General features: G+C 44.3%; 2 protein-coding genes across 2 annotated transcripts in view; both read right to left on the reverse strand.

Moving 5' to 3' along the window:
- Positions 1-26077, reverse strand: part of LOC126263052 (uncharacterized) — a 553641-nt gene that overhangs the window by 522744 nt on the left and 4820 nt on the right. The gene's annotated exons all lie outside the window — the stretch shown is intronic.
- On the reverse strand, positions 10352-12622 carry LOC126263051 (uncharacterized). Its single transcript, XM_049960025.1, has 2 exons — positions 11827-12622; positions 10352-11708 (listed from the first exon to the last, which is right to left on the reverse strand). Exons 1-2 carry the CDS (start codon positions 12002-12004, stop codon positions 11494-11496), a joined length of 393 nt encoding a protein of 130 aa, XP_049815982.1. The 5' UTR covers positions 12005-12622; the 3' UTR covers positions 10352-11493.

The raw sequence follows: 26077 nt of genomic DNA on the forward strand, positions 1-26077 counted from the left end.
CATAGAATTATTGACTGATGCTGGCATGCTTCTTTTCTTTAAGCGAGGGATCCGTGGGGGACTTTGCCAATGTATTCATAGGCACGTGAATGCAAATAACCCACGGATGGGTGACTGGTTCAATGCATGGACACACCAAGAAGCAATCGCTGCTGATTGGCGAGTTTCGATGGCTGTCCAAACGTGAATGCAAGGGATTAGGTGGAAAAATGAGGGGGGGGGGGGTATGGCCGCCGTTTCTGATGTAGCGTATGTTGTGGAGGCAGAACTCCCATACCCCATTAGTTTGCATGACACACACACCGATTTGCCACTGTGTCCAGAGCAACTAATTCTGCGAGAAGGCTGCACACCGAAACTGATGACAATGCTGGGGGGTCAGCTGAGGTACATTATTCATTATCATAACCTCCAGCAGTGCCTCAGCTTGGGTACGGAGCTGGTTAAAATCACCCGGGCCATCTCCTTCAAGCAGTCCCCCAGGTTGAAGGAGTATATTGATCTGAATACAAGACAGAGAACTTCCGCGTTGTCTGACTTTGAGAAAGATTTTTATAAATTAATGAATAATTCAATTTTCGGTAAAACTATGGAGAATTTGAGGGAAAGACTTGAAATTTTTATTAGAACGCAATGGGATGGGCGTTATGGCATAAGAAAATGCATTGCCACACCACATTTTAAATGGGTCACCACTTTCAATAAGAACTTTGTTGCTGTGGAGATGGCTAAAACTGCAGTAGAATTTACTAAACCTATCTATCTGGGGATGTGCATACTAGACCTATCCAAACTCCACATGTATCGATTTCATTATGAGTTCGCGAAAACTAATTTCGCAGATCCTAAATTACTTTATATGGATACAGATAGCTTCATCTATTGGGTGAAGAACTGCGATCCATGTGAAGTAAGTAGGTGGCATGGTAATGAATTCGACACATCCTCATATGCGGCCGATAATCCTTATGCTATTATTCCGCACAACAAGAAGGTTATCGGTCATATGAAGGATGAGTCGAATGGATTGTCGATTGTGGAGTTTGTACGTCCACGGTCAAAAATGTATGCATATCACACATTGGAAGTTGCCACCCACAGGCGGGCTAAGGGTGTGCGTCGCATAGCATTGAGAGCCCCATCTACTGAAGACTATTTGCAATGCCTGCGCGGCGGTGTTCGCAGTGCTGCACCGCATATGGTACGGCAGACCAGTATTCGATCGATAGGACACAAGGTGTACAATGTACTACAGTCTAAGATCGGTCTGTTGCCTCATGACAATAAAAGGGTCATTTATAATGACGGGATTGAAAATCGTCTGGACTCACACTACCCACTTGTAGTGAGAAAAGGGGTTGGAGACTCTGATGAGTGAGTGAGTGAGAGAGAAAGAGAGAGAGAGAGAGAGAGAGAGAGAGAGAGAGAGAGAGAGAGAGAGAATGTGTGCAATATTTTTGTGTACTATATACACATGTATCATAGAGAGGGAGAATGTATGTGGAAGAGAGAGGGTAAAATGGAAAAAAAAGAATAAAATTTTATGTTTATATATGCACACCATATGGTGCAAACAAAAAAGAAAATATTGAAAAATAGAAAAAATTACATATCCATATATTTGTTGATAGACGACGCATTTCTATGCTGTAAATATATCTACACACCATGTGCATATTTCTTTTAAACGGAATAGCATTCAAGTTTTTCACCTGCCACTAACCATTCAGTCAAAGTAGTTTTATTTCCATCCAAATAATTTTTTCTCTATAGTACAGCTGTTTGTGTTGGATGCTTTAGAGCCACCCAATTACTTTAATAAAAGTATTTCAGCTGTCTGTGGTGGAAAATGTCTAGTGCCATCCAGTTCAAAAAATATTTAGAGCTGCTCAGTTAAGTTGGAAACATCCAATTAAATGTTGATGTTATTAAAGTATTTCAATGATAATTGTATATTTCTAACACACACACACACACACACACACAATTAATTATTTCACGGAAAATGTCTACTTCAAAACAAAACAAAATTTAGAGCCATCTAGTTAAGTAGGAGAACGTTAATTCACAGAGCAGCTCGGTTCAATGTAGTCTGGATGGAATTTCATTAGTAATAGTACTTAACATGTAAGTAAGTTAGTCAATACCTCTGCTTTAGTTTTAAGTATGGCTCTATAACCGACATTCCCTTAGAGGAATCTCCAACATGTGTTGGATTCTAGTAATAATAATAAGTTAAGAGTATCACTGCATTGAACTGAAATGCATCTCAAGAACTATATATATATATATATATATATATATATATATATATATATATATATATATATATATATATATATATATATATATATATTGCACATCAGTAACTAAATTGTAAACTCAATAACTAAATTGAAATCAATAAAGGAAAAAAATTCGTTACCTTACATCACAGTTCGTATTTTAAAAAACCCTAATCATTATGTTTTTGCTAAAATATATGCGTGTACATTCAGCAGTTACATCTGCATTGCACACATGGCTACATGATGTAGCGCCTTTAACACAAACATTTTCGGAGACTTCCCTGCAGGCGAGGGGCGAGGAATGTGAAAGCACACCTATTAATAGGACACGTAGCACTACTCCCCACGTGACAGTGCGCAAAGGCTGTGGTAAGTGGGTCAGACAGTTCCAGTGGAATGCATGTATAGATGGAGGCAGGTGTAGTCTCAAGGATAAACTTACTTGCTAAGGACGTAGGTGTCAAAAAGAAAAAAAGTATACAATAATTGTTAGGGAAGACAAATTATTTATTTCTCATCCAACTTAACAGTAATTTTACATTTTCATAAGCAGATACAACAGCACTTTTTTCATACATGTTTTGGGCCTATGGATAGAAGGACAGCCGTAGAATTCCAGGTCTTGAATAGAAGCAAATTTAAAGATTCGACGCATCCATGAGATCCTGTCCTTCCCATTCACGTAGACAACGGTGTCCATGAGATTGAATAATTCAAGCGCAGTCACCATATGTTTATATGGTATGCCAGGATCATTCCAATGAACTCCATGGTAGAAATGTGTTAACTACTTTTCACTCTTCCTTGTCTTAGCACACCTCACATGCTTGAAACATCTTCGTGATGCAATGTTTGCTGAGAATGTCTCTATTATTCCAGCATGTTGTGTGTACACTACAAATGCAATATCTTTAAATATGAACTGTCTACGCTCACTGTCATAGAAACCCTGAGCATCCGCAATGATGTTCACAGCATGACATGTCATTGTGAAATGCTCTAGGTACAGTGCAGCACCTATTCATTTATACAGCTCGTTACGCAACACCTGTGAGCGGGCAGTAGTTGATCAAACGGTCATGTAGCACAGGAGCATACAGAGCAGTGTGTTCTGGGAAATTTTTCGATGATTCAAATTCAATTCGCTCATCTATAGGCCCAGACTTTATCTCGTTCTGTTTTGAGCAGTCTATTGCGATGATCAGTGAAAGCTCTTTGAACTTACATGGACTGAGTAGACTCTCTCCTCCCTCTACTTCAGCAATTTCATAGTAAGAAGGGCGAAACCTTGCATACATGTCATATGCTAGACTGTACACGTTTTGATTCCATTGTCATATGAGTAGAATTCTGAATTGAGGTAGATTTTGGCATTAGTTAATTTACAGTTGTCGAACACGGTGGAATCATTTGCTATATTACCTCTTCTATCAGTCTGAAACACAAGTAAGATGAATCTAGGTGTCTCTAGATGGCTGGAGGTTTTAATAGCCCATGTTTGTCTGCTCACAGTCGGTAACACTGGGTACTCGAAAATCTTCCACGAGCGAAATTTCAGTGACAGAAAAGTACCTCAATTCAGGACGTTTAAAAGCTTCAAATGCTTGTCGTCTGATACACTGATGTGAGGCAATTACCATATTATCTTGCTGACTGTGATCATATTCTCCTCTTGAGCCCCTTGAACGTATGAGTTATTGTCCGTCGCACTCCATACAAGGAGTAGTTCCTGTTTAGCGTTCATTATAAGCTGTCTCATGTCCTCAGAGTACCCCATAAGCATTTCTAGAGGTGCAGCCTGTAAATTGCTTGTACTCTGCAACCGTTCTACCCTCTGGATCGTCTATGAAGCATCCTGCATTTTCTAAACTATGCTAATCTGCCGGTGATGCCGAGACATACGTTTTAAGGTTGATGTTATGCCGTCATTGCATATATGTTCGATCTCAGATCCACTGAGTTCATAACATCTCTCTTGGAACAGGAATGAGAAAGCGTTATGTGTCAGCTTGGATCACACTGTGTCGCTGTCGTCGGTTTTCTTGAATGACCTCTCTAGATTGGTTGGTTGGTTGTTTGGGGAAAGAGACCAGACAGCGAGGTCATCGGTCTCATTGGATTAGGGAAGGACAGGGAAGGAAGTCGGCCGTGCCCTTTGAAAGGAACCATCCCGGCATTTGCCTGGAGCGATTTAGGGAAATCACGGAAAACCTAAATCAGGATGGCCGGACGCGGGATTGAACCGTCGTCCTCCCGAATGCGAGTCCAGTGTCTAACCACTGCGCCACCTCGCTCGGTGCAGACCTCTCTAGATCTATGAAACTCTTGCATGGAAGTTCGAGTGTGTCTTGGTGCTGGATGTCAATCCTGATTTCATCGTTCTTGTTAAACGTGGTTGAAGCGCAACGCTTATGAGAGAAGTATTCCTGACATATAATTGTTTCATCATACTCTACTGGACTGGTTATATTGAATGAGGATGTCACTGCATGGCTTCATGCCAACTGATTTCAGAAACTCGTAGTCCGCATGTGTTATCACTTAGCTGTTCAGTAGCAAAGTGCGATGCTGTCGATTGTGTGCACTCGTTTTATACCGTGATTTCCTCACCATGAAAGTCAACAAGTTGATTGTTCTGGTCCACAATACGCAGATCCAAATAGTCCAATGCCTGATCTGTCACTGGAAGGTATATTGCACTGGCAAGGGTCTCAGCAATCTTACACCCTGTTGCAATTGGCGGGAAGAATCCGTAAATAGTGTGAATCAGACTAGCGTTGAGATAGGAGTTCGTTGCAATGTTACACTTGACACGGATTGTGCTGACAGGGATTATGTCACTGTCTCATCTGACTTGTACAATTTACTTGGATCCTTCTTCAAAACCTGCTCTTTTGTGAAACACAGCAGGCGCCCTATTGAACCTTTCTGGTTAACGTCAATTGCTGCATTTACAGTCCTTATTTCAGATTTAAGTGTACTGATGTTTGCACCTAGTTCAATACCTTTTCCAGACTGTTTTAAGACTTCATTTAAATCACTGATATCATATGCACCCGGTTCTGTTTCCAAAATATCTTTTTCACCATTGATATCCAGATGCAGTTTACTGTTAGCTTCAGTGATATTTGGGATGCTGTTGTACTTCTCCAGTCCAATCAATCAATACTCCATTCACTAATGCTCAAATCAATTGGTGGGGAGTAATTCGCACGCAATAAAGATGATCGTTCTTTTAACGTCAAAGTGTATGACGTTGCATCTGAACCTCAACTGATGAATGAATGTTTAAATCTCATCCTTATATAGCATGCTGCTTCTTCTTCTTTGTGAATGTCAAGAGAAACATGATGCATAGATGTCCACAGAGGTGGATATTAAAGTCCTGATAGCATCGATAATTGTAGAGCACATGTCTCATCTTCTGTGAGTGAAGTATCGTTGTAATTCTTCTGGTGGTTGCAGGTCACCAAATGAGTTGAAATAATAGGCGGTATCTGCATTTTTCATAACATATGACACCTAGTGGGTGCCAGGGCCTCCAGCAATATCCAAATTCACAATATCGCATTCACCAGTTTTTTACGTTGTCTTCGGTAATGTATCCCTCATAAACACACTATGGAATCTTGGGATTTTCAATTTATCTCTAACAAACTTGAGATGATCTGTATTAGTGATTGGTCGATCTGGTAGGATGGCTAATGGGATTTTCTTTATTTATGAATAGGCCAAGCCCTTTCCTGTATGGTTTGAAGTATAGTCCTTTTCGAATGGCTGTCAGCATGCTGTTGTCTTCTTGCCTCTTCTAACTGTGCTTGGGAGTTTTGCACGTTCTTGACCGTTTGAGCAATAGCTGCAGCACCACCAGAAAGGGAACCTACCACTGAGACCGCGGAGAGGGCTGCGATGAGAAATGGAATAAACCCACTGGATGTCTTGGGTATTGGTAGAACTCAAGGTGCTTTGAACGATCCTCTTCTTCTTCCCGGATCTTTCTGCTTCAGTTAGTTTTCAGCTGCATACATCGCTGTCAGGATACAGTTCTTCAAACAGCCCTGCTTCCCGCCCTTCTTCTTCTTGTTTAGTACACAACGCCCAGCATTCATAACTCGCTTGAAATTCATCACTCCTAAACCCAAATCGATTTTTCCACACATGGTTTTTATCAACTGCAAATGCTGCGATGCATTGACCTATACCAACATCCTTTCTTCTCCGTATCGCCTTAGCCTTATCATTTAAAATCCTATCTGCAATGTGACGACTTGATAGCTCTTTGTTTGCAATGTATGCAATGTCGTGTTCCACACACGCTTCGTCGAGCAGATTAACCCCCTTATCACCTCGTGCCAAGCATTTCTGAAGCTTTTTCCCAGGTCCACAGTAGTTATACCCAGGGATGTGTAATTCCACAGGTACTTTGTCTAGAATCCACCACCTCCTCTAATGCGTGTCCTAGCATGCATGTTATGCTACTGTGGTGGTTGTGGATTATGCATGCCCATAATATAGCAAGTCGTCGGCGTCAATCTAGCTGTTTTGTGTACCAGGAAAACCAAGCCATTTGACTAGTGCTTTATTTCCCTGTCTCATGACTCTCTCCACAGGAAAAAAAACATTCAGTTCTGAGATTTTCTGCAACTCCTCAGTGTAGAAGCAGCCTGCAATTTCTTCACCTTTACTATACTTCAATATGTAAGTTCTAGGATTTGTTCCTTGCACCTTTGAAACTAAATATCTCAGTTCACCAGATCAGTAGGTATGATTTCTCAAATGCTGTCTTGTGTTTTGAGATACGCACCAAATTACCTACATTAAATTTCTGTTTACATGGATTCAGCATCTTAAGGCGACAATACACCGTATCCATGAGTCAATTATCATGAACATTGATTGGTCTCATTTTTATTATGCTATGTTTGATTCGATTATACTAAGCAATTATTTCTGGGCGGATATCCATCCATTTGCATTAGCCGCATAGATGAAAACGCATCCACATTCGACCTTTTATTGCTCTGTTCAGATGCTCCACGATACTTGCCTTCAAGTGAGTGAATGTTGAGTAGTCATGTATTCCATACCACTGCATCACTGTCTTGAAACAGCTATTGTAGAACTCCCCACCAATCTGTATTGTGTCATAAGTTATAGGATGTGAACCCTACATGTACGGTCTTCCCCTGCTAACGCCGAATGTTCTATCTATCTGACCGGGAGTATGATGAATAATGAATTCATCAATGGCAACACCCTCGTTATCATGTGTTTTTGTTTTTGCTGAGAGCTGTCGGAGACATTCAGTAACTGGCTTAAAGATCCCTTTTAATGTTTGCTGTCTATCCATATGCCCTAACCTCGGCAACCACAATTGCAATTTCTCACGAACTGCTTTATGCGCCAGAATTACTTTCTGCTTCAACAACATCTCTGTGTATACTAATCAGACATCTCTGCAGCGTGAGGCTTTATATATCCGGTCATTTTCTTCCTCCTCTTACTATGCTCCTGATCGCCCTTCTCAACAACAAGGAAGTCTACATATATTTTCCCCTCAATAGCCTCGACCTTTTCAGTTAAGTAGGTTACTTTCTTACTGGCTTGATTAACTAGCCCATTTAATGTATTCACCATTCTCAGAAGAGTCTGGTAAAACTTCTCTAGTTCCCTGCGCATACCTGCAACTTTATGCCCAATAGCCTAATCATCACATCCATGTACAGGCGAATGTTCTGTCTGTGTACACCCATACCCTCAGGTTGAGAGGGAGACATACGAGAAAATTTGTCCATGGTGTAGCATAGAGTGATGTACCAACCTCTCTTACTGTGCTATATTTTCAAAAACTCTTGAAAGTTTCGCCTGTACCCACCATCATTCAGTTTTCTTGTTTTATCAATAACGAGAAAGCCATACTGTGAATGATTCCAGCAATCTGCACATATCTTTATAAAATCATTGAACGACATGTCCGTTCCAACAAGTGCCTGGTAAATGTGTTTAAAATTCCAGTTGTCTTGTTTGAAGGCTATAATGAGGTTTGCGTTATCCCTAACCAACTATTTGGGGATTCTGAAACATGTTTGACTTAGAAGAAAAACATCAGCACCCATATGACAGACGAAAGAGAAATATTTTGGAATTTGATCTTGGTTTTCCACAGCAACATCGTCAAGTATGAAGACAGTATTTGGCTTTGCTTTTTCAGGTGGAGGGATATCACCACTTTCAGTGAATGTCATATATCTAACACCATTTACACTGCACAATATCTCATGGAACAGCTGATACTTGAGTTGAAACTGTTTTTGAGAATACACAAACATGTTCAAATCGAACCCCATCTACATGTGTTAGCAGAGTCACGAGGACATTAGTCTTCCCACAATTGGATGGACCTACAATAATGGCTCATATATTATCAGGAAGAACTATGTTCTTCTTGTTCTTCTTCAGGTCTTCATTTGCATCTTCACAGGACCAGTCACCAATAACAAAGTCCTTGTGGCGAGCGTGTTTCACCCAGCCTGGCATGATACAAACTATGCCAGGTACAGACAAGTAGTTGGCGTATATAGAAAAATACACTTGAAAGGATAATAATATGTGTAGCCACTATAGTTCCATCACTTAACAGACTGATGTATATTGACTACAAAGAGAAAACAGCTATATATTTTACACATGAAGAGTAACTTCATCAATGATCATCTCACTAACTCGTATAGCATTGAAAAAAATTAATAATTGTAATACTTTGATTATAATTAGAGAGGTATGAAATAAAACACAAACACAGTTTGAGATTATATATACATAAATTATTTATTTAAATATCATACATGGGGTGGAGTATTACATGAATATCATTACAATCTCTATGTATCTTCTGCTTCACACCTGTACAGTATTTAACAAATAAACTTTTTTGACAAGCGATAAATTCAGCGCGTATCTCACTAAAGCAAATAGATGACTCGGGTCAACAGAAGCGTCCAATTCCACACATCGGCATTGACCCGTGATGTAAGGCTGTTGTGTGTGACGACACAACGGCGCGGAGTTAAGTTTGTGAGAGTGGTGTGTTTGTAGGTGTCGTTTTGATGTGATCGGTGGTGATCTCTGGTGGTGTGTTTATGGGTAGTGTGTTATGTGGCGTATGGGGTTCATTTGCGTGGTAGCACTGCACGTGTGTGGTAACGGTGGTGACTGTGCTTTCAGCAGTATATTTTTCAGAGAAATAATGATTTTGGTTTTGCTATGTCGACATTAGTGTAGTTTTTTTTCTGTTCATCATGTGTGAATTTTGGTAAATTGCTTGTTTATGTCTTTGGTAGGTATGGATATGACTGACAAGGTAAACAGCTTTCGGTTGTCAGTGATGATGGGGGACCGTGTGTTGTCTCTAATAAAATTTCTTCAGCTATTCTGCCTGTTGGCTGAAGTCGTGAAGTGTTCAGTGTGTTGTTCAGAAATGAGGCTTACTAAAGTTACGGCGTCTTGGACCAGGGACAGCTATACGTGGAGATGTCGTAAGGATAACAGGTCAAGGGAAGTGTTCAATTCCAATTTTGATTTTCTAGGTGCTTTTTTGTGGTAGGATTAAGTGTGGTGGTGGTGAAAGTTTTGAGATTTATGGTGTGATATCGGTTGTTAATGTTCAAATGTGTGTGAAATCTTATGGGACTTCACGGCTAAGATCATCAGTCCCTAAGCTTACACACTACTTAACATAAATTATCCTAAGGACAAACACACACACCCATGCCCGAGGGAGGACTCGACCCTCTGCCAGGACCAGCCGCACAGTCCATGACTGCAGCACCTTAGACCGTTCAGCTAATCCCACGCAGCTTGGTTGTAACTGGTGACCTATATAGGTCAAGGGTAGTGATCGATTCCAGGTGATTTTTGTGTGTAGTGGAATTTGGGAAGGTTGTGGGGTCTTGTTATTTTAGTGTTTTTTGTCGTTTGGTGTTGTGGTGTGTGTTTATATTTAGTTTGTCCGCACCCAAAGACCCCCAATTCCCCCCCCCCCCCCCCCCCCCGTCCCATTAGTTTCATTATATTTTTGGAGGAATGTCTGTCTGGTGGTTTTTCGATCTATTTTCGTGTGTTATGTTTATGTGATGACATCATAGGAGCAGTATGGGAGTTGTTGTGAATGTCGTTTCCGCCATATTGGTAACGTCATTGGTCAAAGCAGACGGGTGGAATCGGACGCTTCCGTTATCCCAATGGCTCACAGCACTCAGGTTACTTAGGTTTTTTTCACACACACACACTTAATATGTTTCTCTTTAGGTTTAGCATTCATTTGCGAACAAAGGTGTTGCTTAAGATTGTCAACATGTATACTATGCACATGTAGGGAGTTTACAACATTACTGCATGCAGAGTCTATGCTGGCAGCCAATGGTTCAGTCTGTCCTGTGCAAGACGAATGACAGTGTCCAGATTGTATAACTTCATAACTGAGGCACGTCTGAGAGGTCAGTGCGACAGAATGTCAATCCTAAGGGTCCAGGTTCGATTCCTGGCTGGGTTGGAGATTTTCTTCACTCAGGGATTGGGTGTTATGTCGTCCTAATCATCATCATCATTTCATCCCCATCGACGCACAAGCCTTCAAAGTGGCGTCAAATCGAGACACTTGCACCCGGCGAACGGTCTACCCGACAGGAGGCCCTAGTCACACGACATTTATTTACTGAGGCACATCTTAGATAAACACAGTTGCGACCGAATTTCACACACAACGCACAGTCATCATATACTGTTGTAATAGAAAGTGTCACACCAGTAAGGCGAATGTCTGGGGAGAACGAGTTGGATAATACTCTGCAGTCATCTGCTGATTGATGTAGCTCTCTGCACGACATATTTCATCCCAGTCGAACACAGAAATTGGCACTTTAACACATTTGGATACATTTTCAACCTCCATTCTCACATGCAACCCCCAGACATGGTGCTCTTCTATAGCAACGTTCACACATTTCAATCCACTGGGAGTTAAATTGCATGTGGAGGTCAAAAGTGTAGGTGAAATCGACGCCTTCTTATCCACAGTATCAGCACTCTGTGGTTGCACTATCACAGAGATGTTCTGCCAGGATGGGCCATATGTTGGAGACCAGTACTGACTTCCATCTTGTTGTTTAACACTACCAGCGACAGCATTTGATGTGTCGGGTGCAGATCAGTTGTCCTCATGACACAAATCAATGACTGGGACGGACAACAGGAATTCCTTGTCCTGCTCCATCAAGTGTGCCATGTGTGCTACCGGATCCCACATGGGTCCTACTGGTTCAGACACGCTGGAGGCTGTTGCTGCAGGTCTTGATGAGATGGCAGCCGAGGTGGCTACAGGCCAGGATGTTGCCGCAGAGCTTGGCATGTTGGCCCTGGACCCTGTTGAACAAAGATGAGGAAGCATTAGATATGGACCAAGACGTGAAAACTTTGAATAATAATAGTTATAATAATACTAAGGCTAAGCAGAGAGAATGATATGATATGGGATACTTACCTTTCCATTTAATCCTGTTCTGCATGATTGTGCTGTGGTGCGACTGCTGTTGATGCCTCATTGTTTTTCTTCTTCTTCTTCTTCTTCTGATGCTGCTAATTGACTGAACAAGACTGAGGCCCCAGAGCTGCTGCGCCTCACCTATGTCTCCTACAATGACATCACCAGATACTACCATCCTATTGGCTGAAGTCTAGCATGTGACTGGATTAAGCGCTCCTATTAGTTCCCACCATTTCACCCACCATCTTGGGTTATGTCACAGAATGAATGATCACGTGCTCTGATGGTGGCAGTATGTACTAGACCACTTAGACCTCATGGTGAATACAGTGTATGTGGCCATCTTGGGTAACGGTACTCGCATCGTCAGATGATGTCATGGGCGACAGCGCCCTCTGGTGACTACTGGGCACTAGGCCATGTGGTGAACACAATGTATGCTGCCACCTTGAATAACGGTAGTCACATCATCAGCTGACGTCATGGCAGCACTCTCTGGTGGTGGTACTGTATACTAAGTCAGTTGGAATCTGGAGCTTGTGGTGAGCACACACACTGGATGGCTGTACTGCATGAAATAAAAACTTCAGTTCGAGTCCTTTCCACCTCCAGTTCATAGGAAGAGGTGACTTGGGTAGTCCAATGCCCCCTAGTAGAGATAGCCCAAGTGACCTTTCTTTACTGCCAAAAGCTAAATCAGTATGGCCGGACGCGGGATTGAACTCTCGTCCTCCCGAATGTGAGTCCGGTGTGCTATCCACTGTGTCACCTCACTCAGTGTCCATGTTAAGGGTTTAAAGTCCTGTCGACATCATGATCGTTAAAGATGGATGATGATTATTATTTGGGTTGAGGGGACGCTCGACATCACCATTGCGCTGACGAGAAGTCAACATGCAAATCTCATGGGTGGGGACGATGGCTGTACCTACATGTGGAGTAGTTTATAATGTATTAAAGTCTGCCGCATTTCCCCACCACTTTAGGGATGAGGCCTGGCGGTTCACAACATTTCACTATTCTTGTAACACTGGTATCGGTATCTATCTGTGAGGACGGTGGGCATATCTCCAGTGAGACCAAGGGCTGCCCTAATATCCGTATACAGGACACACATAGCCACAATATGCTGAACTGAAAGCAACATGCCACAAACTTCACAGAATGGTGGATCCTCCCGCCAGAGGAGGAAGCCACGTGTCAAAGGACTATGCCTGATGCGCAGTGTGGTAAACAAAACCTTCCAGTGGTGAGGCTGACAAAGTTCGCCAAGCCTTTGTGGTCGATTTGAGCAACTGCAGTTTGTTGTCCGTCACCTGCAACCATTCAGTCTCCCATTGACGCATGATGCATCTGTCAGAAAATGAGATAATGGCGTGCAACAGGATGGGACATTGATGGAGAGCACTATCCCAACATGCTTCCTTGGCAGCTTTGTCAGCCATGTCGTTACCCTGTATCCCAATGTAGCCAGGTACCCAGCAAAAGATCACCACCTTGCCACGGCTTTGGAGCCGCCATAAGGAGTCATGGATGAGCTGAATCCACGGGTCTACTGGATACATTTGGTGAAGTGCCTGCAGCATAAGAGAGTCGGAACAGACAAGAGAACTCGTACGGTGATGTCTGTGAACCCTCTCCAGTGCCATCAAAACGCCATATAACTCCGCTTCATAATTTGTAAATTGTTCTGGAAGACGAACTTTAAAAACCGCAGAACAACCGAGTGCATTCCTCTGCTGGGATCCATCTGTATAAATAACGATAAACAATGGCACATACTTAAAATAGATGAAAACAAAGTTGTAAAAACCAAATCTGGAGTGCAATTTTTCATGTGCTGTCTCAATCTTAAAATCACTTTGGGCCTCTGAAGACACCAAGGCGGCAGTGCGTTCCATCCCTGGGTGTGTATTTTCATGCCCAAGATTGGCTTAAAAGAGGGGGGGGGGGGGTCTTCACGGCACAGGAGGTAACCACGGGTCGCCCAAGTGAGGCCAATGTGGAGCCGGCAGAGGACAACTGAGTCCCTGTGAGAGCCTTGCATGGTAGACTTCCACACACTCAGTCTCCTTAATGAAACACAGTTCACTGTGCATACTGTTATGCCATTCCATCTCCCAAAGCCGAAAAAACCCTGCAGTGTAAGTCATAACGCAGGTCAGGTTCAGAGATGCCCATCTCCAGAAGCGGTTTCCGTGTAGCCTGTTTGGCCAGCCTGTCAGCAAGTTCACTGTCTGGGATTCCGATTTGTCCTGGTGGCCACACAAACACCACTGAACAACGGAACTGGTCAAGGGCATAGATGGAATCCTGGATGGACGCCATCAAAGGATGGCGACAGTAGCACTGGTCGATAGCTTATAGGCTGCTCACGGAGTCAGTACACAGAAGAAACGATTCCTCGAGGCATGAACGGATGTACTGAAGTGCACGAGATATGGCCACCAGCTCTGCAGTGAATACACTGCAATCATCCGGGAAGGAATGCTGTTCAATATGGCCTCTGTGGACAAAGGCGAAGTTGCAGAAGTCGTCTGCATAAAGAGAAGGAGAGATGGAGGGCCTGACAGCTGCTGCTAGACCGTTAATGGCCACTAAAAATAGACAGACACTCAATACGGAGCCCTGTGGGACTCCATTCTGCTGAATACAGGGAGCTATGGGAGGCACCAACTTGGACATGGAAAGTACGAAGTGACAGGAAATTTTGGATAAAAATCGGGAGTGGACCCTGGAGACCCCACTCGTATAATGTGGCAAGGATATGTCACCAGGTCGTGTCATACACTTTTCATAAATCAAAAAAGATGGCAACCAGGTGTCGGCATCTGGAAAAGGCTGTTTGGATGGCTGACTCGAGGGACACAAGATTATCAGTGGTAAAGCGACCCTGGCGGAAGTCACCCTGACATGGGGCCAGTAAGCCACGACTCCAGGACCCAACCAAACTGCCGACACACCATATGTTCCAGCAGCTTACAAACAATGTTGATGAGGCTAATGGGACGATAGCTATCCACATCAACCGGGTTTTTACCAGGTTTGAGCACCAGAATGATGGTGCTCTCCTGCCATTGCGATGGAAACACGCCATCGCACCAGATTCGGTTGAAAATGATGAGAATATGTCGCTTGTAGTCAGTTGACAGATGTTTAATCATCTGGGTGTGGATCCGATCAGGCCCAGGAACTGTGTCAGGGCAATGTGCAAGGGCACAGTACATGACACGCCACATATAGTAACACCGGGAACACCTGTTGGGGTCTGGTACCTGAAAACACGTTTGATCTTTGCCCAGACTCGGGAAGGTGACTTATGACACCCAATGGTCGAGACACCTCTCCCCCAACACTCCGGCTTCCGACGTTTGATAAGTTAGGGAACGCGGGCATGGAGTCGTTTAAAGGCTATGAAGTGCTCCAGGGAAGGATGCCGCTTACGCTGCTGTAGAGATCTCTGACGCTCCTTAATTGCTTCAACGACTTCCGGCAACCACCAAGGGACTGCCTTTCGCCAGGGGGACCCTAAAGGGCAATGGATCGCGTTTTCTGCAGCAGAAAGGTTTGTTGTAGTCACCTGCTCAATCATCACATCTATGTTTCCGTGTGGGAGAGATTCAGTGGTGACAGCAGAGGTGCGAGTTTCTCAGTCCACCTTGTTTAAAGCCCATCTGAGCAGGCTTCCGTGGGCCTGACGCCAGGGACTGACAGGAAGATGGGGAAGTGGTCACTACCATACAGGTCATAATGTGCTCTCCAGTGGATAGATGGGAGAAGTCCTGGGCTGCAAATTGATAAATCAATTAGCCACACTGAAATGTGTGGCGGCCCCAGTATTTAAGAAACAGAGGTTGAACTCAGACAGTAAAATTTCGACATCTCTGCCTTCGCCAATAAGCAGGTACCACCCCACAAGGGGTTACGGGCGTTAAAATCTCCCAAAACTAGGAAAGGTTTAGGGAGTTGATCAATCAGTGGAGCTAATACATTCAGGGGTACCCCACCATCTGGAGTAAGATTTACATTGCAGGCAGTTATCTCCTGCTCCTGCATCGTCCTTATTCCAACAGCCACAGCTTCAAGAGGGGTTTCAAGGGCAGTGTCACTACAGACTGAGGCTAGGACATGAACTAGGACATGAAAACACAAACTCCACCTGTCACTCGATTATAGTTGCTACGGTACCTGTAATACCCCTCATAGCCACAGAGGGCATGGGTCTGCATTGCTGGGAACCAAGTTTCTTGGAGGGCAATGCAGATAGCAGGTGTAAAGCTTAACAGTTGCCGTAGATCAGCCAGGTGGTGGAATAAACCACCGCAATTCCACTGGAAGATGACGTCATCGTGAGACTGGAAAGGCATGGAACATTCAATGAGGCAGTTTACGCCTCAAGAGTCACCTGCTGCCACCGACTTATTGCCTGAGCAGTCCATATCCATTGTGCCTGAGGGTCTGGCGTTACCTAGGTCCTCAGAGGATGCCAGAATCTCCACTCCATCCAAAGATGCATAGCTTGTAGGTAGCAGTGGTGTGGGTGCCACCGCAATTTCTTTGGTCTTATGGGTCTTCTGTTTGGACTTCTCTCGCTGCTCCTTGGATTTCCCTGGCTGGGAGGACTTCACTGGCTCAGTCTCCGGGACTGAGGATGAGCGTGAGCCGCTGGTGGGTGTCATGTTTCCCACTAGCAGAAACCTGGGAAGGGAGTGACGAAAGACCCCTCCCTAGTGAGAGGAGCCGCAGAAGACTTATGCTTCTCTGGCTTAGAAGTGGGGACAGAAGTCCTTGATGGTTGGGCAGGGGTGTTGCTCCTGAAGTAGGTGGTTTGGCAGCAACAGGGACGGAAATGCCCCCCACCATCAAGGGGGCAGGTATAGTCTTCCAGCTCTGAGAGGTGATTGGGGTTGGTCATAGCCACAGGATGTGAGTACTCAAATTTCCTATTGGCCTCAGTGTATGTCAGTCCATCCAGGTTATTGTACTCCATAATTTTCCTTTCTTTCTGGAGAATCCTGCAGTCTGGCGAGCAAGGCGAATGGTGCTCTCCACAGTTGACACAGATGGGAGGCAGGACACATGGAGTATTGGGATGTGATGGGCGTCTGCAATCTCGACATGTGACACTGAAAGTACTTCCAGCACTTAAAGCACTGCACTAGGGGAAGGATATGGGGCTTTACATCACAGCGGTAAACCATCACCTTGACTTTCTCGGGCAATGTATCACCCTCGAAGGCCAAGATGAAGGCACTGGTGGCAGCCTGAATATCCCTCAGACACCAGTGGACACACCTGGACGAAATGTACCCCTCGTCGCTCTAAACTGGCGCGCATCTCATCGTCAGAGTGCAAAAGAAGGTCCCTGTGAAATATGATACCCTGGACCATATTTAAGCTTTTATGGGGTGTGAAGGTTACAGAAGCATCCCTCAGCTTGTCACAAGCGAGTAACGACCGTGACTGGGCAGAGGATGCTATTTTGATGAAGAGTGACCCAGATCTCATTCTGGACAAGCCCTCCACCTCCCCAAAGTGTCCTCTAAAAAAAAAAAAAAAACAAAAAAAAAAAAAAAAAAAAACAAAACACCTCAGGCTTCATCATCATGAAAGATTCCCAAGCAGCTCTGGGCAAATAAGATCCACTGCCATCCCTAGCCTGAAGTCCTCCCACAGTGTGGCGAGGGAGGAGAAAGATTTGGGGTCGTACTTCTGTGTGTTGAATTGAGCTCGTGATCGCTTAGAGACTGCTCGTGTTTCACCACCAGCAAGAAATGATGGACTATGCTTCATCACGTGTCATCCCTCCTGATGCCACCCACTCTGACAAGGGGTCCTCCCCATGGGTGCCACCCAGCCGCAGCATAGGCCACCTGGCAGGATGGCCATTGCCGAGAGTTCCAATGCCCCTTGGCATATGTTGGGAGTTAACGGTGCAGGCATCATCAGCAGAGCAATCCCTGTGTGGTCCGGGAGCTACAAACAACAGGGTACATGGCCGCTCCAGCACAATAGACTGGCTACTGTGCTGGATATCAGGTCCAAAGAAGTCCACGCTCATCGTCGACGCAGAAAGCGACAATGCATAGTGCATGGTGGAAAATGCACCCATGAAGGTGATGGAGAATGGGCAGGACTGAAATACGACGATGAGAAAGTGGGCTAAAGAGCTCAATGCCTGATGGACACGATGCATCACGTAAGGTGCCCTTCCTCAATTGGCTCACTCTTCGGGAAAATTTTGAAAAATGGAGGGTCAAACCCTACAGGGGACCACCACATAAAGGTCAAAGCATGTGAGACTTCTTTTAGTCACCTCTTACAGTAGGCAGGAATAACTCTGGCCTGCTCTAACCCCCGGACCCATGGGAGGGGCATGCCTGACAGATCCAGATCTTTGAATCAGTCTGTAGCATATATACCAAACAGCTGGGTCACTTGGGTCCGATTCCTTAACATTTGTTCGAAGGTGGGTTGGATCACAGAACTAAATACCAGGTGACGATGAGATTTTCAGCACCTGTTGAACAAAAGGGATACACCACCAAATCCAGAATGGTGGTTCACCAGCCTCTGTACACAGACTCTGAACTGGACTGGTCCGAAAGGCTCCAGTTGGTATCATAATGCCATCATGGTGGACAGAATCTAACATCCAGAGGGAGGAAGGATGGGCCGATCCATAGACCACACTGCCATAGTAAAAGCGTGATTGAACAAATGCGCTCTAAAACTGCAGGAGGCGAGACCCGTCAGCTCCCAATATTTTTCTGCCAAGGCATTTCAAAATGTTCAAGAACCGGAAGCCCTTTGTTCATAGGTCTTTCATGTATGGGAGTCATGTTAATTTCTTGTCAAATAATAAACCCAATAAGAGCACTTGAAAGTGTAAAATACTGTCCCCCATTGTAAGCTCTAGTTGGTTAAAATTCCGATGAGCACGATTAACATTGACACACACAACCTTCTCAGGTGAGAACCGAAAACCAGTTGTCTGAGTCTAGGTTGCCAGCCTCCTAATTGTCAGCTGCAGCTGCCTCATTGTCGTCGTAAGATCAGAGGAAGAGTAGAAGAACGCAAAGCCATCCACAAACAAAGAGCATTTGACAGGGCTCCTGTCTGTGGAGGAAATGCCATTGACAATGATGGCAAACAATGTGACACTGAGGACACTGCCCTGGGACTACCATTCTCCTGAACATAGCATGGCCTACGTGATAACGAAAACCCCGGTCCTCGAGAAAGGATTGGATCAGAAGTGGCAGGTGTCCACGCAGCTACCATTCATGAAGTTGGCGAAGGATGTTGTACCTCCAAGTAGTGTCATATGCTTTTCCGACGTCAAAAAACACAAAAACTAAATGGTTTTGGCGTGAGAAGGACTCTGTATCGCCGTCTACAGGAGAATTAAGTTGTCAAGAGTGGAGCGGTAGCACCTGAAACAGCACTGGGAGTGGCTCAGGTGACCTCAGGACTCTAGCAGCCAGACGAAGTGGTGGTTGACCTTGCGTTCTAGAGTCTTACCCATACAATTGGTAAGGGCGACAGTCCGATAACTGTTAGGGGCGCTATGGTCCTTGCCTGGTTTCCACAATGGAATTAAAATTGCCTCCTTCCAAGTCGTGGGGTACTGTCCATCAAACCAGATCTGACTGAAACAAGAGAGGAGCTGACCTTTCGCTTCAGGGCACAGATGACGAAGCATGGTACAATGGATCTGATCAGGTCCTGGAGCAGAGTCCCTGGCTGCAGATAATGCTGATTCCAGTTCCCACATGGAGAATGGAAGGTTTTAGACTTACTAGTTATGTGGGAAGAAATTGAGCTTCCTCATCTCTGCAGTCCAACGGAATATCTGAACAGCAGGAACTTGTATGGATGACGAAGTAACAGTAAAGAAATGTTCCGCTAAAATGTGAGCCATGTCTTCTGGTGAGTCCACCAAGACCCCATTATTTGACAAGGCCATAAATCCGTCTTATTGATTCCCAAATGTGCACAGCGGAAGTGGACCGATTAATGGAAGTCGTGAATTCCCTCCAGGAAGGTCTCTTCCATTCTTTGACCACTCACTTTGCATGTTCTCTTGCAGACCTGAAGGCATGAAGATTGTCTGTAGTTGAACACTGTTTGAAGTTCTGAAGAGCTATCCATCTGGCCCTGATTGCCAATGAACAGTCGTCATTCCACCACGGTACAGGCTGTCGTCCGAGGTGGTTACTAGACCCAGGATAAACTCTGTGACAGCCCTTCGGATATCATGAGCTACATGGGCCACCACCTCTTGTGCACAATCCTTTCGTCCAAAAATAGCCTGTCGACTGTACTGTAACCAATTTGCCCTTTGTATCATAAACCTGCGTGGACTCCTGCTGGTCACTGTCCTAGTCGGCAAACAGATCCACATCGCGAAGTTGTCACTAGAATATAAATCTGGAGACACTTCCCACTGAACTGAGTCTGCACTAGCTGAGGAACGAAGGCAGAGGTCAGTAGCTGAAAAAGACCCTTTAGCTATGGAAAAGTGAGTCATCTGACCCACATTCATAAGGCAGATATTCTCAGAATTGACAAGTCGCTCGATCATCCGACCCCCGGAGGAAGTAGTAGTTGAGCCTCATAGCACATGTGGGCATTGAAGTCCCCCACAAGGAGGAATGGACGTGAGAGTGCCTGGAAGAGGTCTGCCAGTGAGTCTGCATCCAAAGCATCACTGGGGAGGGGGGGGGGGCAGGTACAAAGAACACCCTGTGATAGTAAAGGGTGTGAGAACTTTCACAATTGCTTGCATGGTCGTGGTAAGAGGGTCAGGGGAGGAGTGGCATCTATCATCAAGGACAATAGCCACTCCACCTTTAGCCCTGTCTCCAGTAGTATTGTCCTTCCTGTATATGTCGTAGCCCCATAATGCAGGTGTCTCTGTGACTTTAAGATGCATTTCTTGTAAGCAGATGCAGAAAGATATATCCTGGACCAATAGCTGCAATTCTTCCAAATGTGAGCAATATCCATTCAAATTCCACTGTAACACAGAAGTCCCTGTGGAAGCCATTGCTTAGTGATGGTGGTTCTTTTCTTTCTCTTTCGGAGGTAGCGATTTACCAGGGAGGTCGGGGGAACATTAGCCGGTTCCGTGCTCTCTGGTTCCTCTGATTGGAAGTCCATATCCTCAAGGGCATAGCCTCAATCAGAAAGTGAGAGAGCTCGTCGATCCGAGGGTATAACTAGTGCTTTCTTGGACTTAGAACCACTTTTTGAAGAACGTTTTTCTTTGCTGACAGGAGGAGGCAGTTGCCTGGATTGCGGGGATGGCTTAGTTGGCTTCTGATGTTGGGGAGTGGTATGTGGCTCAAGTGGTAAGCCTACTACTGACGACTTCTGAATGACATCAGCTGCAAGCGGAGAATTTCACCCACAGGTACATTGACAAGTGCATGAGCTCGTACTTGAATCTGTGGTCTGAGTTTGTGTGGAGGCATCACCCTTAGCAATTGGTGTCTTAAGGGCTGATGCAAAAGAAGTAACAATAACTCATTCTTGCATAGCTTTGAAAGTCTTTTTAACTTCACCATAGGGTATGGTTCTCTTTATTTTCAACTCTTGAATTTTCCTTTCCTCCTTGTAAACTCCACACTTTCTGCTTCCCACTGGGGGATCCCCAGAGCAGTTTACACATTTCGGAGGAAGTGTACAAGAAGTCCCTGACTCTTGAGCGGAGCCTCCACAATTGCCACATGTAGCCTTCCTGTTACATCCCATAGTGATATGGCCAAATCTTTGACATTTATAGCATCCCATGGGGTTAGGAAGAAAAGGGCGAACCGTAAGGCGGATATAGCCTGCAAGGATATGTTCCAGTAATTCTGGAGTACTAAACGTTAGGATAAACATTGCCGATTTTTCCAATTTGACATTGACTCTCCTCATATAATTCTGCACCTCCCTGATGCCCACATTCTTCCACTCTTCGCATAACTCCACGGGGTTCACCTCCATTATATCGGAGCAGGTAACCATGCCCTTACTAATGTTAAGGGCGTTATGCAACTCAGTCTTGACTGGGTAGTCACCTATGGCCTTACATCCCAGAAGCTAGATATTTGGTTGGAACTAGCAGTTTCGACTAAAATCATTCCATTACGAAGTCGTTTGACACTTTTCAAAGAACCGGCAATACCTTCGAATGTCTTGTAAATGTAGAAAGGGGATATCTTCTCAAAGCTTCCACCATTTCGCTTGATTACAATGAAAGTGTTGATGCACACTAATGCCCTGTTACTATTATTCTGAGGCTTCTTTTCTGGAGGACTCACCAACTGAGCTCTCTTTGATGAGTGGTTGTAGGTGCTGCCTGACGTACACCCGTCCCATCAGGAGTAGTAGTTTCGTAAGACAGTTCCATAGGGATCCCATGAGACGTTAGGGAAACAAATGTCAACTCAGGCACAGCCCTGCATGCATGAGCAAGCCTTATGCAACTGGGGGGCCCCAGGTGCCCCAGAGGTTGCCCTTTAAAACTGTTTTACCTCAACAGCCATTCACCTCCTCAGCATGTAGCACACCTTGAGGTTGAGGGTTATTTTTATAGAGGTGTGTAGCTTCCTCGCGGTCCAGACGGTGAAGCCAAGACCGCTGTTCTCTGAACCACACAGCATTCCACAGCTGCACCGCACAGTGGTCACTAAAGTATGACCAGAGCTTACGGTGACAGAGGACTGGTGGTGCTTACCAGTCCCCAACTCAAGAAACCCGGGGTTGCCAAGCCTATACTCAGCAAACGAATGCTGAGCCCCTGAGGGGCGTTACAGATGGAGAACAAGCTCAGAATGCTTCAATGATGGGGAAGGAAATCAGCCATACTCCTTCACGGTAACCATCCCAGCATGTCAGGAGTGATTTAGGGAAATCATGGAAAAGCTAAATCTGGATATCCGAACACAGATTTGAACTGTAGTCCTCCTTAATGAGAGTCTGGGATGGAACACTATTAATGAGCATAGGTTCAGAACACGACATCAAGGGGGGACGTGAGGCATCTGTGTTCACCGGAGAAGCCTTGTCCTGATTCTCCTCCACCTCCTTTACAGCCTTTGTTGGCTGTAATTCTTGCACAGGCCCATCCATGATGAATGTGGAGACAGATGAAGAGCAGGCAGCCATGGGACCCACAGGCTGCAGTTCCGGGAAGAGAGGTCCTGAGACAGAGCCCTGTCACTAGTAGATGCCGGATAAGGAAGCTGTTACTCTGGCCATAAGTAAGCAGTAGTTCATTAAGATGGTGACACAGAAATGGGAGAAATGGTTTGGAAAAAAAATGGGGTAGTGGGAGGGAAGGCAGTGACTTTCACACGATTGGTCCTCATATCAACAGGGTGTAGGCATCCATATTTTTTTCTTGCCACAGTATAGAAGATGTGGTAAATAGATTTATATTCCTGAATTTTCTTCTCTTTCTTGAAAACTGAGCAAAGTGGTGAACATGGAGGATGGTGCTCTGTGTAACTCGCCTACAAAGGTGGTTGTTCACAAGCTCTATCTTCATTACCGCATTTTGGGTCCACTGCGCAGTGGGATGATATACATATGACAAAAACAAAAGCATTGGAAGCACCTCATGGGCATTTTCACATCACATCTATACACCATGACTATTTCTACTGGAGGACATTCCCTTCAAAGGCTAAGAAAAAGGCTCCTGTATCTGTTCAGGTGTCCTTAGGACTTTCTCGGATATGTTAGACAAAATGTATGCCTTGTCGGTCAAGATTAGCCCAAGGATTCTTGTCTGTTGGAGCATAGGTCTTTGTAGGAGATGATTCCTTGACCCACAAGTTTTGTATGAGACAATGGTCTCTTATATGACACCGCGACATTCACATTCTGTAACAGCCATAAATTTTGCACCAAAGGAGACTTCAATCATTAGTAATCCATTGCTAATTTTTTTCCAATGATTCAGCTTCTTCAAATGTATCTTTAATATGTTCCACAAAAATTAATGGCTTTGTCACAGTAAAAGTATCCAACATTTTGAGTACATACTAAGCACTGGATAAATTGTTTGACTGACATCTGGTTTGTCCCTCTTCCCATGGGTTAGCCAGTTATAACTGTCCACACTGAAATTTCTATACCTGTTTGACGAGACAGTTGGATCAGATAGGCCATTATCTTCTTCTATGTTCCAGGTGTATAATGTCTGCCCTGATGCCACTTATTCTGATCAAGGGCTTTTCCCACGAGCACCACCCGGCCGCAGCAAAGGCCATCTGGCATAATGCCCAATCCTGAGAGTCCTGATGTCCCAGGCACACATGGGAAATTAGCAGCTCAGGTACCAGAAGCCTGATCCCCGTGTTGTCAGAGGGTTCCTGAGAAGAGGAAATAACAAGCCCACCACATTGGATTGGCTAATGTGTTGGCTTAGAAGCACAAGCAACAGTCTACACAGGTGCCGTGCACAGACGATCTTTAACTCTGTATGAACTAAGCACTATTTAAAGCGTTCTTCCCCAGTCCATCTACACTACGGAAAAAATTTGGAAAATGGATGTCAAATGCAGAAGGCAACCAAAAATTACCTCAGGCAAAACGTGATGTAAAGTAAATGAATGAATGAATGTTCAAAGAAAAGAATGCTGAACTTAGAATAGCCAGGTCAACATCAAAAACTGCCACCATCAGAAAATGAATAAGAGAATGAAGGTGGTACAATAGCTTGGAACCCCATGCCCATCTCAGATGTACTTGTGAAAGAGTCATGAACCCCTGATGGGAAAGTAATGTTGGTTTGATTTTCCTAAATGAAGAGGATAACCTCTGCATGGATGTGTTGCCAAAAGTAGAACAGGTAATCGGAATAAATACCATCAAATGTGAAAGACTGTGGGAGACACTGTAAATTGATATAATAGCCTGAAATGTGGCTATAAAAGGAATGGCTTGTTCGTCAAGACAGTTCTTCCAAACACACAGTGTTGTACGGATACAAATCCTTGACATCAAATTTTTAAGTGAGGTCAACCAACCACCGAATAAAATCTTTTAAGTCAATAACATTTGCAATTTATTCTGGTCTACTGGTAATTTTCTGGGTGTCCCCAGTGGTGTGGTGTGGCCACATACTGTATGTAAATAACATCTGATTGTGATGCTCGGTAAGGGGCAGGACATGTCAACTAGTTGTTGCTGCGAACCATGAGGGTGCCACTGAATATGACTACAGAATGTGTGATATTTAGGTATCTTTGAATGATGTCAAACTACTGTTCATTTAGGATTTCATATATTCTTGTAATAAAAGTTTCCACCTGTTGAAGAAGGCTATGACTAAATAAGTGACTTAGTTGAATTTAGAAGTGTTGGTGAACCTAATAAAAAGTACTACTATTTATTATACACAGAACAATAAACACTGATGTTGAGTACCAGTTAATTATTGGATGCGATGGACTGAACAGAAGTGATGACAGAGATTTGAGTACATCCAGTAATCAATACTTGCTTGTAAAATAATAGGGAGATGAGAGTTTTCTGTCTGTTCCCAATTCAAACATGTAATCTGTAAATAAAGCCAAGCTTGTTGAGAGTAGAACACTGAACAAAAGCCGATAACAAGAACAAAGAAGTGCAGGCACAATGTGGGTCGAAATACAATAAGCAGAATGGCATGCTTGATAGCAGCTCTTGCAATGGACTGCTCTACACTCAATCAGGCTGCCTGGTGTGCACCACTGCTACATGTGGTTCAGCCCATGTGACATTCCTCACTTGCCCCTGGCAGCAATCGTAAACCAAGAGATGTAGTGCCTCTAAGCCATGACTGATATCAGCCATTGCTGAGGGTATTAAAAAGAGAAAGGTAAGTCAAAAGCAAATAATATGCAATTACAGAAATAATTAAAGAGTGATGATATCTAACAATGCTGTGCGTATGGGACTTTTTAAGCAAATGGATTCATACACACCGTACTCCCTAGCTCTGGCTGTACCCTCCACATATGATATTTTTATGTTCCCTGGAAAGGGACCTTACAGGGAAGATTTTATAGGAAACAGAATAATTGCTAAACACAAAAAATTGTGTTATGAAAACAAGCAGTCAGACCTAAGTGATACTTCTGTGTGATTGAGATATCTAGCTGGAGGACCCATCACTACTGCCCCTTTTTGACCAGGAGAGGAATTTTAGTTAGTCTTGGTTACAGACTCTAACACCTCTCCTTCCTCACATTGAAAATGGAATGAC

Source organism: Schistocerca nitens, chromosome 6 (assembly GCF_023898315.1).
Source record: "Schistocerca nitens isolate TAMUIC-IGC-003100 chromosome 6, iqSchNite1.1, whole genome shotgun sequence".
Classification (NCBI taxonomy): Eukaryota; Metazoa; Arthropoda; class Insecta; order Orthoptera; family Acrididae; genus Schistocerca; species Schistocerca nitens.

Excerpts from the sequence above, each read along its gene's own strand:
- LOC126263051 (XM_049960025.1), bottom strand. The coding sequence starts at position 12,004 with ATGGTAGTATCTGGTGATGTCATTGTAGGAGACATAGGTGAGGCGCAG. Across the intron at positions 11,709-11,826 it reads GAACAGGATTAAATGGAAAG|GGTCCAGGGCCAACATGCCA; the intron begins GTAAGTATCCCA and ends TTTGTTCAACAG.